The sequence below is a fragment of the Trachymyrmex septentrionalis genome, unplaced genomic scaffold (assembly GCF_001594115.1).
Source record: "Trachymyrmex septentrionalis isolate Tsep2-gDNA-1 unplaced genomic scaffold, Tsep1.0 scaffold115, whole genome shotgun sequence".
Taxonomy (NCBI): domain Eukaryota; kingdom Metazoa; phylum Arthropoda; class Insecta; order Hymenoptera; family Formicidae; genus Trachymyrmex; species Trachymyrmex septentrionalis.
The window spans coordinates 320,462-336,610 of record NW_017304279.1 but is presented as its reverse complement, the minus strand read 5'-3'; the positions used below and the strand labels follow the sequence as shown (position 1 = coordinate 336,610).

Sequence of the window (16,149 nt, the reverse complement as noted above, 5' to 3'; positions counted from 1 at the left end):
TATATATAATATATAATATTTTTTTTCACAATGACGGTGCCGGTGGATTGTTAGATTCCCCTAGGCGGTCTTTCGATCTCTCTGCCATACGCGCAAAATCATTTTTGGAAGGATTTTGAAAGAAGATTGAGCAGGTGTTTGCGACTAGAAGATAGACAATAACATAAATTTTCGATAAATTTCTGCATTTACATTATTTCTACGAACGCTGAATATTTTCAGCTAAAAGATGTTAGCAACTGTTCTGGGCGGCGAAGAATGCTTTTACTGTATCATTCCTGTAGTCGTGAAATGGCAGAACTTTACAAGTGAAATAGACAAAAACAATTATATACACTGAGTAAATTTTCTGATATCACGAATGGCGTATTTAAGATAAACGTCCTAGTGTCCAGACATATATTTATGTTCGCGAACACTTATACAAAATTTATTATTATTAATTTCAAATACTTTTTTTATTACTGCATTATAATTTCATTGCATTTAAAAATTACAATCCAGTTGTAATATTACATTTTAAAAAGCGTTTTTGAGACTAATATTAACTTAAATAAATAAAGTGTTGCGTAGATGTCCGGACATAGATACTGTCCGGTCCCAGTGACTGGACAGTTACACAAAACTATATTTAAATTAATATTAGTCTCAAATACTTTCTACCTTAAAAATCAATTTGAATTTGTTGTCTTCCGTCATTAAACATCTATTTATATTAATATTTCCCGTTAGCCTATTAATTTTAATTGTGGTCGGACACTGAGACAATTACGCCCGACTGGCTGTTCGGCCGCTGGTACATTGACGCAATTTATTATTTATTTAAATATTTTAATTGGTAATTGTTATAAGTTCAAATAATTTTTCCTTGCTTAAAGGAAGTCTTGAGTTTTCAAATGAATACAAATATTTATATTAAAAATCTTTCTAATATTATAAATTGTATGTTATTTATTGCAACTGTGCTTAAATGTCCGGCTACTGGGACATTTACCTTATATATCATGTTACAAATAAAGAACACGATTTTCTCTTCGTTAAAAATACTTATAGTAAAATACTTTTTGTTATGAGATCTTTTCAGTATTTAAACTGACAGACTGACTCTTCTTACGTTTTAAACATCGGAACGTCGCGTGGAAATTAACAGGGAGTATTTTAATAAACGCGGGAGCATCTCAATTGGGGATGATATAACGTAAAAGAGAAACAGGTCTTTTCTATTAAGGCGCAGGGAGAGTATACATCTCGAAGAATTAAGAACAGCTGTTCTAACAGGAAAATACTCTCGCATACAAAGAATCGTGCTTGAACTCTGAGAATATTGACAGTGTAACATTAACACGTGCAAGTGAAAAGAGGGCAGAAGTATGCTCTACGCTTCGAGTTAAGAAGATTCATTAATGACTTTGACTACCATGGCAATATTTACTCGACATTTCAACATACTGTTATTATATCTGATAACTCACTTTATAATGGCGTATATCGAGATAGAATCGCTACGACGAGTTTTCCAAGAGCGGAGGATTCCTCGTCATCCTGCCGGGAGAAGGAGAGAATCGTAAAAGTACACCGGGATCGCGACGGCCGTCGCGAAATTTGATTCCGAAATAAAAATAGAATATTGGGGATAACGCGAATCGGTGAAGCCATTTGATCTCCGCACGGGGCCAAATGGGCGGTCGGGGGGGGGGGGGTGTCGCGGGGGAGGAACCGGGGGAAGAGAGGAAACATATCGATATGGGGAAGCGCTACGGCAACGGAATACAGAGGAGCGCATTATCGCCGGCAAGCCAACTACCCTCCGCCGTCCGACTACCCCCGTCCACCTGCTCTCCCTCTCCCTTTTCCGGCTATACCCGCGAAGAGATCGCGTTACTTATTACTCGAAGAAACGTTCTGTTCCAAGCACTCTGTAATATTGCGAATCGCGGAGTCTTGCGATTACTTCGAACCAATTGACGACGCAAAATCGCGGCTGCGTGCCGCGATTCGCGACACCTTGCGCGATTCAGATCGCTCGAAGGTGTGCGACGAGAAAATTTCCTTCTCCGATTCTGTATATGATGCATAAATATATATGTATGTATATCACAATTTATCCAATCCTTATCAAGACGAGTAGTGAAGAAACGCAAATTGAGCGAAGTTAAAAATAATTTATTAATAGACATTTTCTTACATTATTTCCTATGCTTTTATCTATCTAGAATAAATTTCAAAAATTCGTTGAATTTACATAATTTTTAACTTTGTTCTTGCAATTTTTTACAATTTGCATTTCTTTACTACTTCATTAAATTTCACTATTTAATATTAACAGAAATTAATACAAAGTTCTGTATTAAAACAGAATTGTTAAATAAGTCGTTTCATTAATTGTACATTCAAGAAAGGAATAATATATTTTCTATTCATCTTAAAAGTTTAACGTGATTTCCACAAAAATAAAATTGAATCTAAATAAATCTTTCTAAAATATCTCTTTACAAATTAAAATTTCAGTTAGACGGACAAGTGCAATTACTTACGTCAATCATAAATAATCCCGTCATCATCGTTCGCATAATTATTCACTCTGTACTTTTGACAAGTCGACAGAAAAGAGCGTTTGCCATCATCGGACCTGCCTTACGACAGAGCTAATATAACATGTGACACAAATATCGAGCCTGCAGCGGTTAACACTCTCGGTTTGATGGCATTTAGGAGCTCTCGTTACTCCACCCCGGTCGGTGGGTTACAAATAGGCTGTCGCGTCACGCCATATGGCGTAAATGCAAATTTTATACTAAAAGAAGCTCGGGCAGTCAATGCGTTAAAGGGCATCGGTCGAGGCTCAATAGTTTTGTTTGCATCGGATATGTCTCTCACTATACTATCGTACCACATGCATCAACATGACAAAAGGCAAAAGCCAAGTTTTTCCACCGCGGTATAACGCGTTGCAAAAAACTAAAACCATCATTCTCCGTTATCTTACGATGTATTTTATCAGTTTCGAACAAAACTGGCTAAATGCCGTACCATTATAAAATCGAAATTTGTTAAATCTTGATCAAAATGTTTTATTGAGAAAGAGATTGAGATTATTACTTTCTTTTTTTTAATTAATTTGATAATCAAATCCATATAAAAATTCTAAAATTATTGCGTATTTATGATATTACCTGTAATGCACGTATAAATTCTTGACGCAGATATTTTATTATTTTCGCAATAATATGACTAGACAGTCATGTAGGTAATCATTCAACATGTTTATTTTCATAAAATTTATTTTTATAGAATAAAATATACTTCATACATGTAATGCAATTATTGAAATTCATAGGCCATAAGACACATCGCGAAATCCGCGAACGAAAGACAAGAGGAAAGGGGTTACAAGGATAAAATTCTGCTAAACGCGCGGGACCGCGGTAATGCTTAACGACGCGTGCGGAGTCATGTGTGACATTTACTCGAAGGTTTTCCGCATCATTGGTCGAATCGCTTATTATTCAAAGGGTACGCTTTCATCGGATCGCCGATAAATTTTTAAGCTCCGGTGCACCTTTTTTACGCGCCAGACGCGGATATGGATTTTGGAAAAAGTTACGGGAGTTACGCGTTCGCCGACGCGACGACGACGTTGGTGGTAGATCTCGCGTATCTCAACGAACGGCAGGATCGATCGCGGATTAATCGTACGTGCTATTTAAAAACGTACGAGTTCTCCATGATGGAAAATTTGACTGATACGCGAATATCAATTTCTATAACATCGTTCTCATCAATATTATTTGTTTAAATACATGAAAGAATTTGTAAAAAATATTTGTTATATTATACATTTCGTATAAATTCTAAATAGCGAAATAAAAATAACTTGAAATTGTTGTGTAACTAAAAATTTTATAAAGAAAATTAAGAATTTACAAAAATTTGTAAGAGAGAATTTATTTAAAAATATTTATAAACTAAAATATTTTATGCATTATTTTCAAAGTACAGTATTTATATGAAATAATAAATTATAACGTCAATATATTAGAAAATATTTTGTCGCATTTGTAAGCAAAAAAGTACATGAATTTAAACTACTGTGATAAAAATAATTTTGATCTATTTAGTTTTTAATTTTCTAAGTACCACTGTGTGCTTAATTAGGAAAAATATAGGAAGCTGAGAGGATTAAATGCAAGTAGGAGTAAAAAAGATTGGTTGTAATGTATCTATTTGGGTTATTGGCAAAAGTATTGAAAATAGGTATTCTATATGCAATGCGTGTGCTAGTAGTGTAACTAATGGAGGAACGTGCCAAGCCGTTAAAAATAATTCATTCCAAATACAATAGAGACAGAAAATACGATTTCCTTTTTTCCACCTTTCCTTTGATTTTTAATTAGAAAAATATATTTCACTTGCGTACATCGTTCCGCACCGTTCTGTCGTTTCCTTAATACACGACGTAATTTAATCGTACGGAACGGAAGTTTCGCCGTATTTCTGGCAGCGCTTCCGATTAATTGACTTTTTGGCAATCAGCGTTACCGAAAATCCTCGAGAACACTAAGTGCTCTATTTCAGCGCGATCTACTTCCCACGAACGAGAAATCATTAAAAATGCCATTTTGCCCTCGACTCAATCATAATTCATACTTACTTAATATAACAAGTTAATATAACTTTTATGTTAATTTGTAATATGAATAACTAATCCTTTTTTACACATCTATAAAATTATTTTTAAATATAAAAAAATATATTTTATAAATATCTTTTTATCATACTTATTGTTCTTATAATAGCTTGATATAATAGTCGATGTTATTTTACAGATTCGTACGAATATATTTTTTTATATTGTTTATTTATATTGTAATAATAACAAAGTATGCTTTGCAAATGGCAACAAAAAATCTACATATGTCTTCGTGCTATCTCTTTCCTGTGGAAAGCAGAAGGAAAAACTGATTAGAACTATCAGAGCTGCGCCAATAGCATCTTGGAATATACGCGGCTTTGGATAAGTGAGAGTGAGAAAAAGAGAAAAAGAAGAAGAGAGGGGAAGGTAAAGAGGGAAAGACGGAGAATAATCTGTAACTGCAATCCGCAGTTTCCTTTCCTTTCCACGCATTTACATCGAAATCCGTTCCTATGCATACACAGTTCTTCCATTTCTCCTTCTCTCTTTCTCTCGTAATCTCTGTGCCACCCCTAACTTGATCCTCTCTCGTTTCTCCCCCAACGGGATATCCCACCTTGTCAGTCGTTTCTCTCTTTCTCTTTTCTTCTCCGATTTCCACCTACACCTAGGTTTTGCGTTAATTTACACTCGTTGCTTTTTTCTCGACCGTTCCATCTCCTTTTACATGTCTGTCTTTGACAATCTTCTTTTTCCCTTGCTACGTTTTACCTTCTCGGTATTTGTCTTGCTCTATTGTCTTTTTGTTATTACTACATAGTTACATCTCACAAACTCAATCGTCGCTCGTACGAAAATTATGTTTCCTCAAAACGTTTAAAGAATGCTTTTATCGATACAACCCTTTCGAAAGAAACGTTTTTGTATTGTTCAAAAAAATTTTTTTTTTAATAATACAAAAGACGCCTAGTAAGATAATTCTAAAGAGAGTTGTTCTAATAAAGAAAATCGTTATTATAATAAAAAATATTCTCAAAGTAGCACAACGTTTTTTCTTTATATTAGCAGAAAACATAATAATCTATTTTTACTAAGCAATTAAAATACAATAAAAATAAAATAAATTTTTACAACTACTTTATCATATGTATTTAAACGGTTCGATCAAGAATAAGGTTTATGCATTTTGGGTCATAGCATTTATCTAGATAATTATAGATTCGCGATGACCTTATCATAATTTTGATTTGAGAAGTTACTCGCGCGAATTTTGTCACCCCCCCCTCGAGGGTGAGAGAACTGAGTCACACGGACGTAATCTTTCGCATAATAAATTGTCCCAGCGGCGATATCAACGGCGAGATCAGATGCTATCGGTATTATCTGCTACGAACGAAGGGAGGGAAAGGGTAGGTGGACGACCGCGGAAATCAGTGCCGCTCTCTGCGGGCCCGCCCTAAGGGCTTTACGCGAGTTACAAATGCGGTTTTGTATCTAGCTCTCGACGGGACAAAGTAATGGGCTTAGATAATCCTGATTTAATAAATCGAACAGTTGTGAGGCGACGCGCAACGTCGGCGTCGAGGGGGAAGAGAGAACGACAACCGCTGCTTCTCCGCCCCCGTCTCACAACGTGCGCGTGACTAATGCGTTCAAAAACAAGATGGATGGATCCCGGTCAGGACTTTCTTTGCATTTACATTTTCGCACTGTATCAGTCGCGACGATTTAAAGAATAACGATAGGGAAGGCTTTGCGGCTAAACTCCCAAATCGGTTTTTCATCGTTTCATCGAGAATGATCGAATTGCGAATTGTCCGCCCCATTTTTCGAAGTTATACTGCTTATAGAAATTTTCCATGTCATACAATAACTAATTGATTAAACAATATAAAAGATATTAAAATCATGTAAATGATAGAGGAGACCGGGACTCGTTGGCATAAGAGGCAAGTGGCAAGTTGCGTTTCGTTTATGTACTTATAACGAAAGAAACAATGGAAAAGTTATCGCAAAATATTTCTTTTATATCACAGATATTTTTCCCTAAGCTTCATTGAAATCAAACATGTATTACAATAGAATAAAAAAAGGGAAAAATCCGATTCATGAGAAAAGTAAATTTTTGAGCATTTCATAATTTCATGTTATTGTTCTTTGACTTGAAAAAGCAAATATAAATGATGTATTATTAGTTAAAACAAGTGTCTGTTAGTATATATGACACTTTATTTTAAGTAACAATAGTAATTTTTTAAATAAAATTAGAAAAATTAGAAAAATCAGTGCGCATGAGTACATAGCTCATATAGTATAAGAAAAGATTAGGTTGATTTGCTGTACCGCACATGTGAACATTCAATTACAACTTAACTCTGACAAAATGTTTTATATTTACTATTTCTATATTAAAATAACGTAATTACTAACTAGAACTAAAATAATTTATATTTGTTTTTCTGTAACAACATTTTGCTGACGATTACAAAATAACTTTGAAAGATGTAATATTTATTAAAAAGTACATATCTATCCGAGTTTTGTTTCTATTACTTTTTTATTACATTTTTATTAATTTAATATAGAGCTTGTCATAAAAGCAACTTACATCGTGATATACCACACCGTGATAATATCACTCCATATATCGAGACAAATTGACTATAATATAGTATGTTCATATTTCATTTATCACAAAGAAACTATACAGTACATGTATATAAGCATTACTGATATAAAAATGTAGAGAGAGGTTCTTTCTATAATATCAGTATATTTTAATCATAATAATTAATTGTTTAAAAAAATTTAATTTCGAAATTGTGAAAAAGCCAACATCGTCCCTATTTTATTAAAAATGCATCTCTGATGAACAAAATTTAGGTAATTTTGATTAAACCGGCAAATTTTTTAATTTTTTTTACAAACAATAATCTTGATAAAAGTAAGTTTGATAAAGCGTGCATTTAGCAATTAACAAAGAGAAGAACATTCTTATCTGAAAAAGAAGGACGTGATAAGTCTTTATCTAATAAAATACAATCCGCGATTCTGGAAAAATAGGACATCGCATTTGAATTTATTAAGGGCTTAACTAAGTACTTTATCGTCTTTAAAGTTTGTTTTAGCAAAGTAAACAGGGTCGGTACTAATAGAGAGAAACTAGGTCGGCTCGCACGATCCCGAGGGGAGTTCGGTAAACTTAGCATCAATTTTGATTGTCCTCAGTTTCTCCGATCCATTGAACGATATCTCTGAAATTGCGAATCCTCGCAGATAGAAGTAGCTTGTTTATCGCAATCGCGAAATCGCAATCATACGTAGGCAAACCCGCGATCAAGCATCTATTTTTTTTCTGCGGAATGTTTGTATTAATATTTCGAGTAAGCAACATTATATCAATATCATTACTCGAGAAATCAATGCATTATTAATTTTAAGTCTTGGCATCCATCTGAAAAAATATTTTTTTTCTCTAATTAAAATATTTATCGAAAATATTTGTGTAAAGTCCGAGATGAAAGTATTTCATCTCGGAGAAAGAGAAAAGAATAAGGAGTCTTAAGAGTTTTAAAAGAATTAAGTATTTAAAAAATGTATTATTAGAAATTAAGAAAAATTCTTGAAAAAAATTATAATTAAGGATAAGCGACTTAATGCGCCATCTGATCTTCTTTTCGCGTATCTCACTTTCTTTTACCCTTTGTCTCTTCCCAAGACCAACATGAAATATAAATTGGACTTTCGTTACCGGGCCATACTGCTTTTTTACGTCCGACATTTGCCTGCAGTCAATCCCTGCAGATTGTCCATTCGCCTGCCTCTCCGTTATCTTAATTCCTCGAGTATTTTAATTTTCATCCGAACAACCATTAACTTTTACGGCCGGCCGTTTACTTTTTAATTCGTTTACCGCTTCGCGCCCGCGCTTGCTCGCCGGGACGCTTATATCTTTAATTTAAGCTCTCGACTTGGCGGCCATTGAACAAGCCTGCGGATTGGGGTTGGATACGGAAGAGCGGGGTGGCCGGAGGAAGGAGGACGAGGGCGAAGAGGAAGAGGGAGGAGTTTAGCGGGGACCACACGCTGGCATGGATCGGGGGTGGTTTGTGGGTGCAATCGCGCTACGGTGAAGCTCCCCCGTGCTCCCCTGACACCCGTTACGTTAATTAAATACATTGTTGCGGGGACACAGACTCCTACTGTGTATCTCGAGCTTTATAGGTGCAGAGGGGCACCTTAAGTTAGCGCCGTTTCCAACCCCCTCCGGTCCCCGCGGGAGGCCAGTCGCCGATGAATTTTCTCCGGGACCTTTGCCCGTTAATTCAAATGTTATAGACGCCCGCTAGAGTCGAGGCTAGCGTATTAATCGAGAAAGGTTGAATGGACTTCGCGGGTAGACGATGTTAAAGACGTCGAGAGTCAACTATTTCAATAATTCGTCGACCGATTCGAATCGAAGGGTTGCTTCGCGATGATTTTTATTTTGACGGTTAATCCGTTCTTCAAAAATCGAATTAACGTGTAGGTTTAGAACACTATCTCGTTGTCATTTCTAATTATATATTTGTTATTTATAACTTGGCTGAATATATAATATATAAGAGATAAAATTTCCAAAAAAACTGGTATCCAAAAAAACTATGGTATTATGAAATTAGAATCTTTTTGTAATAGAGAAAAATTATTCGCATTAATTGATGATTATGACGAAAAATGATTGATAAAAAGATTCGGAAACATTTGATATACTTTGTTACACGATACATCGAAGTATTTAATTTTTATATATAGGTATATACGATTTATACAAGAATACAGTTTGACCCAGTCTTTTTATCTTATTTTACATTTATCGCTTTACAACTAATATAAAACTACAACATGAATATTCAATAAGCATTTTAAATTATAATTGTCGGAGATTGGCGAAATTGGGCTTGAACTTAACGAATGCATCGGGAAAAATTAAAATCACGTTTCAATCATGGACCTGTTAACACGAGTCCGTTTCCGGATTTCCAGGTATGGTTCCAAAATCGGCGGACGAAGTGGCGGAAGAAGCACGCGGCGGAGATGGCGACGGCGAAGCGGCGGCAGGAGGAAGTCGAGGGCGTCGTCGCCGAGGGTGAGGACGGTTGCAGTGATGCTGAAGCCGACGGTAGTGGCGGTGGCGGTGGTGGCGGCGGTGGCGGCGGCGGTGGTGGCGGTGGCGAGACCGCCGCGAAGAGGCTGCGAAGGGAGCTCGAGCAGCAGTACAGGCATTGAGAACCGCCGGGGACGGCGCGGCGGGGGTTGCCCGGGGACACGCGGGGGCGCGAAAAAAGGGAAAAGAGGGATGCGGAGGAGAAGGATAAGGCGTGGCTCGGGGGCGGCGCGTTCCGGAGGGTTTCTCGCGGCTTGTTCGGAGAACAACGCGCGTGTCGGCTCGGAAATGATCGCGGAACGACTACGGCAGCAGAGATGGAAAGAGAAAAACGGAAGAAGGAGAGGGAGAGAGGGAGAGGGGGGGGAGGGAGAGAGAGAGAGAGAGAGAGACGTACGTATACGAGTGTGCGTGTTCGCCGCGTGTCTTTCTTCGTGATTTAAACGGACGCTTAACGCGGCATCGCAAGTGACGTATTTAGTTTTCATATTAGGATGTCTGGAAAGTCGCGTGTCTTCTCCGTTTTAAGAAAAGACAATGGTTTTAAAATTTTCATAGAAAACAGATTGAGAACGAGGATAGTTGAAGTCGATTCTCGTTAAATTACGAGCAGGAGATATACGAAGAAGAGTGGAGGAGACTTATTTCCGAATTAACTTCGGACGAATTTTTGCTGGAACAAAAATTTAAATAGAGAAGTTTAATTATCGATCTGGAGAATCTGATTTTTCGAAATTATTAAAAAATTTGGTAACTGAGAAGAAGTGCGCGCGATTTGCGGAACGTCCGTCATACATTTGCAAAACGGGATATGTTTCATGATGATAATGTGAAATTATTTGCAGCTATATCAGTATGGTCAGTATAGATCGTGGTTTTTAAAAATTGTGGTTCTTTGAATCTTTACTATGATTGCCATTAATTTTGACCGGTTCTAAAACTAAAATTACACTAGCGATTACGCGATTGTGATTGACGATTGAGGATTATTTTTCAACTAGTTAGAGCAAAGCAATCGGTGACTACTTTGCTTTGGTTGATTGAAAAGTAATCGCCAATTGCTATAACATAATCACGCAATTACTAGTGTTAATTAATGAGTGTTTTAATTCGCTTTGAGACATTGCGAAAGCCTTGATTTTATCGATTTTATCCCTTTGCCATACTTATCTATGATAATTCGAACGTATCGATAGAGACTATCGATTCAACGCTGATCTCGAAATGTAAAATAAAATCGTTCAATCAAATTGAGCATGTTTAACCCAAAGACTTCAATTGGTCGCGGGCAATCACGATGTCAATTTATTATTATAAAATTGACTTGTTTTCGTGCAAAGACGATAATACTTTTTAACTACTTTCTCTTTTCTTTTGCTCCAAGAAACGAGTATTTAGCGTATAATAAATGCTTTTAACGCAATTGATCGGTCAAATGTATCGTATCAAATAATATTTATGTTAAAATTTATACTTTTTCAAACGAAATCATCACGAAACAGCTCTCTAAAATCTTTGAAGTAGGATCTAACTCTAAAAAGTAAAATTTCACTTTTAAAAATTAACAATTGAGTCACCCTTTTTAACACTGCCTCAATTATCATTCTTTGTCCTTAGAATTAGATTCCATTTCAAAAATTTTAAAAGAAAAGTCTACAGTCATTTTAAATAATGCAATGTCAACCGTTTAAAATCAGAATTCGTGCATCTACCGATTTAAAATCGGCTTAGCAAGCATCACATGACAACTTCGTTGCTCTACGTTACGTAATGTTGCTTATCGTGTTTGGCAGGAAAATATAGCGGCGTCCAAATATCGTCAACCACCTTTTGAATCGCAACGTGTTACCGTCCCCAAAATCTCTCAATCGCGTGTGCATATTTAGTCTGTAGCTGCGAGAGCATACGGAGGAATCGATAGGAAGGGTTTGCCGAGCTGCTTATGCGATGGCAGATTAGTCGCCGGGGGCTTTGTTATCCATCCGACAAACAAACGCACGGCAAATATGGTAAACAACGCACGCGACGTAACGTCAGCCCCCGTCAAGAAGGTGTTAATGGATAACCATAAATCCAAGGGCCTAGTAATCTGTACGTCGTTCCAACTAGTCGACTCGTCACCGAGAAAGGATGCGAATTATTCTCCCGATTGAATAAAATAATTATACGTAAATATACGCTGGAGTCAGAAAAAGAATGCCCCCGAGAAAATTACTTGCTGCGCCACAAACACACGACTGATCCTATCATTCGGAAAGCATTAAATATTGCGAATTCATGAAACATGACAAAGATATGTTATTTTACAAGAAGATAGTGTCATTTAATATTCAACTTCGTGTGCTCACATTAATAAAATTATCTATCCATGAAATGTAAAAAATATTTTTACATTTATAGATAGATAATTATACAGATGTAATCTTGCAACCTTCCGATCGCATGTTGAATGGCACCGAAACTGTAAAACAATGCGAGACAAAACAACTTAACCGTATTGAATTAGTGTGATCTCGCTATCGACAAATAAAGATCGTTTGTGAATTGCCTTTGTTAGGAAAGCGTTTTCAGAAAAGAAATTTTATTTGCCGGAGAATTAAAACTCTGAAAAACAACTAAAGATGTTCCCTCGTTTGAAAAGTGCAGACTATTGTTAAAAGTTAATTTATTTATTTTTGAACGAATATTTACATATTTATTTGCTTAAACTGTCAGCAAGAGATGGAGATTTTTAAAAATCCTTTATTTGCCTGTAAATTAAGGTAAAGTCGAGTATCTACCGTAAAAGAGAAAAATATATCTGAGAGATGAATTACACATGAATTTCGAACATGTTCGAATGAACTTTGCGCGTCGAATCGCGCAAAAATGAATTTTGTATATTATGTAGATATACGATAAACGTGAATGTGATATCTAACGTATTTAATACGGCGTTCGGTTTAGGCGCGTAAGTGAAATAAGTAGATATCGTCTATTATAGACTAAAATAAAATACAGAGGAATAGGAGAATATATATATATATAAATATACATATAAATATATACATAAATCGCATGTGGCGTGCGTCTAAACTCGTAACTCTGGCTCGGTTTTTTTCAGCTGCACTTCCTTACATTTTCCGCATTTAAAATGAGACAAGTGTATATTCGAGCTTTCGAAGGGGGAGACAGAAGAGAAGAAAAAAAGGAAATAAAGTAAAGTAAAAGTGCAACTAAAAAGAACTTTTTGTATTCTTGCCGCAGATTAGCGCTAAATATGATTACATAATTTTTGGGCCGAAATGTAACAGCATTCTTTTAACAGAGTTTAACAAACTTTGATTATATATAGCGTAGGAACTATATACTTTAATAATTGTTTTTTAAAACACTCACATTATGCCAATAAAAATATAATGATCGATATCGCCTTAATCGAGTATTTGCCAAAGTTTAACTTTTATTATATATTATTATTGTTTTTTTGTAGGCAAATTAAATGTCAAATTTTAAGTTTATTTTCGAAGCTTTTTCAGATTAAAAAGAAGAAAATATTGATTTTTTCATGTAAACACCGGACTGCCTTTTAGTCTAACATGCGGCGAGAATGCAAGTCGTAGAACTTGATAAGCGTTAATCGCTGTGTTCAGAAAGATTCAGCAGCGGGACCCTGACGGGGCAAGAGAATTTGAAGAACATTTTCCGGACGCAGAAAAAGAAGAAAAAGAAAAGAAAGAACGCTTCGCTATTTTGCGCGCTGTGATTAATCAAACGATCGTTTCATAAAAGGCGCATCCTAAGTCTCTTGTAACGTCTATCGAGTATCTGACAACACATTGCTGTACAGTAAACTTAGGTAAATTGTTAATGGACGAGGTAGAGACAATCTGTATAAAGTACTGTATAAATTATACATACGTGTTATCTATCGCTTGTGTATTATATCTCCAATTTAATAAATGGAACACGTATTATGGTATAATTGTAGAATTATATTATATATCTCGTAATGCGTTCACTTCATTTATCCCGTCCCATCCTCCTCGATTATCGCACACTTCAATTTTCAGCTCCATACGTTAAAATTGTTGTAATCAATATACATTTTTATTCGATCAAAATTCATTTAGTCTTTAAAAATCGGCTAAATATTCGTTTAATTGCAAAGAATGAAGAGTAAAACATCGTTAAAATAATATTGTTTCTTTATATGTGATAATAAAATGTTGATTATCAAAGTGGTAATTTCTTTACTTCAAATTCTGTTCAATTAGCACAGAAATCAAATTTTTCCATTTTGTAAAAACATGAAAAGCCGAACGTTGCATGTATGATTTATACTTAATTAACTCAAACTTATCAAAATGAGCAATAAAGTGGATGAAATAAAAAAACATTGCACGAAGCGCAAAATAGGAATCAGCGATTATGATTACTTCCAAGTTATTAGATCCGTGCTTCCGAATAGATTTTCCCATCCGATTTTCCTTCAGAACAGATATTCTTTTATCGATCTTCCTTCATCACGTTTCAAAGCAGAAAATATATTAGAATAAATTTTGCATTTTATTATTTATTACAATGTTATACATATCGATCATTCTTGTGACAATGATGGAAATTCGGTATAACGATCGATGCAAAATCATACGTGGAACAACAATATAATAAATATAATTGAGGGAAAGAAAAGAAATAAATAATTTTATCTTAATATACGTAATACAAATATCGAGTTCTTTTTGTTATCCCTTGCACGCAATTTCAGCACACAGACGCGATATACTGTTAATTGGTACCTCCGTATTCTGATTAAATCGCGGTTACAACGCAATCTCCGCGTAACTTGCGCTATATGAAGCCACGTATCCGTGTCTGGCGAAATTATTTGCAACTTAGCCCTGGCGATCGGTGTAGTTCGCGAGTGCGCTCGGAGGAAGAGCATTAGTGTGCAATTAATCGGTCATCGCGTGGAAGAGAGGCGGAGCGGGATGAGGGACGAGGAAGGGAGACGCAAAAAAGGTGAATGGAAGAACAGATTTCTTAAAACAAATTTCTAGGACGTTCACTTCTTGCAAGCGAGAGGTAAATTATCTGTTGCAAAAAAATTAACGCTCTCCTCGAAATAATCGGCCATCCTGGCACATAGCTATATTAATTTTTACGTACAATAGTAAAAATTAACATGCAGTGTTCGAATAAATGAAGAAAGTTTTACAAACTTTCTGTTAAACACAATATAATCCTTTGAACACAAACTAACAGTAACATTAATGTTATAATTTTCCATTCAACAATGTAACTATTATACAGTAAAAAAATTTGTGTTAAATTTAACACATTTTTCAAACGGTCTATTCAAAATTTTGTGTTAATTTAACATAAGATAAATATATTAGAAAGTAACAAATATTATGTCAAAAATTAACACAAGAAGAACTTTGACACAATTTAAAAACAGATTTTATTGTATTAAATTGATTGATTATACGTTTAGACAATGTCTCTATGATATTTAACATATGCAATATATAAATTTAATAGATATTTTACTGTTATAAAAAGAAAATAACACAAAATATCTATACCTATTTACACATGTATATAAAATATATAACTATGGTTGTACAGAACATATTTCTTCAATAAAATTAATATTTATAATATGTATATTAAATCAATATATACATTTTATTTATTTATTCTTAGAATTTATGTTTTAAAAAACTATTTTTATATATATTAAAAAATATATATATTAAAACTATATATATATTTTTATATATAAATTATGTTATTTTAACACTGAGAAATGTTAAATTTTAATTTAACACAAAATCTTCATATAACAATTATAATATATTAAATTAAAACTTGGATATGTTAAAAATTTAACATAATTTTAACAATGATTTGAGTGGACATTTCTAACACAAATACAAAATATTTTTTACTGTGTATGTATATGTATTATGTTATATTTACATTGTTGAATAGGAAATTATAATATATGTAATGTTAGTTAAGTTAGTTTGTGTTTAACGGTAACATTACAAAAGTGTTATATAATTTCTTACTCAACAATGTAATTGTTATTGTTACATGTGTGTAAACAACATATTACATTTATATTGAATGGAAAATTATAATATTGATGTGATATGTTACCCAAATAACACAGCAGCATTTAAATATAATACTAATTTAATGATTTATTAGTATCCTGACATACATCTAATTCAAATAACCGAGGCAACATAGTGGATAAAGCGTCGTACATTCTGATATTAGCTGTTAAAAAATGTATGCGTAAAACACACCATACCTAATTAAATTTCTTCCACCATGATTTCGCCAGTAAACTTCAAAACTGCAGCTTAAAACTAAA

At 34.6% G+C, this 16,149-nt stretch overlaps 1 protein-coding gene across 1 annotated transcript in view; it reads left to right on the top strand.

Moving 5' to 3' along the window:
* The window catches only part of LOC108753925 (homeobox protein Nkx-6.1-like), a 54,485-nt gene extending 44,584 nt beyond the window's left edge, over nt 1-9,901 (top strand). Inside the window, exon 4 of the mRNA XM_018495923.1 lies at nt 9,659-9,901. Within this exon, the coding sequence (XP_018351425.1) occupies nt 9,659-9,901 (243 nt within the window). The remainder of the gene's footprint in view (nt 1-9,658) is intronic.
* The last annotated feature ends 6,248 nt before the right edge of the window (nt 9,902-16,149 follow it).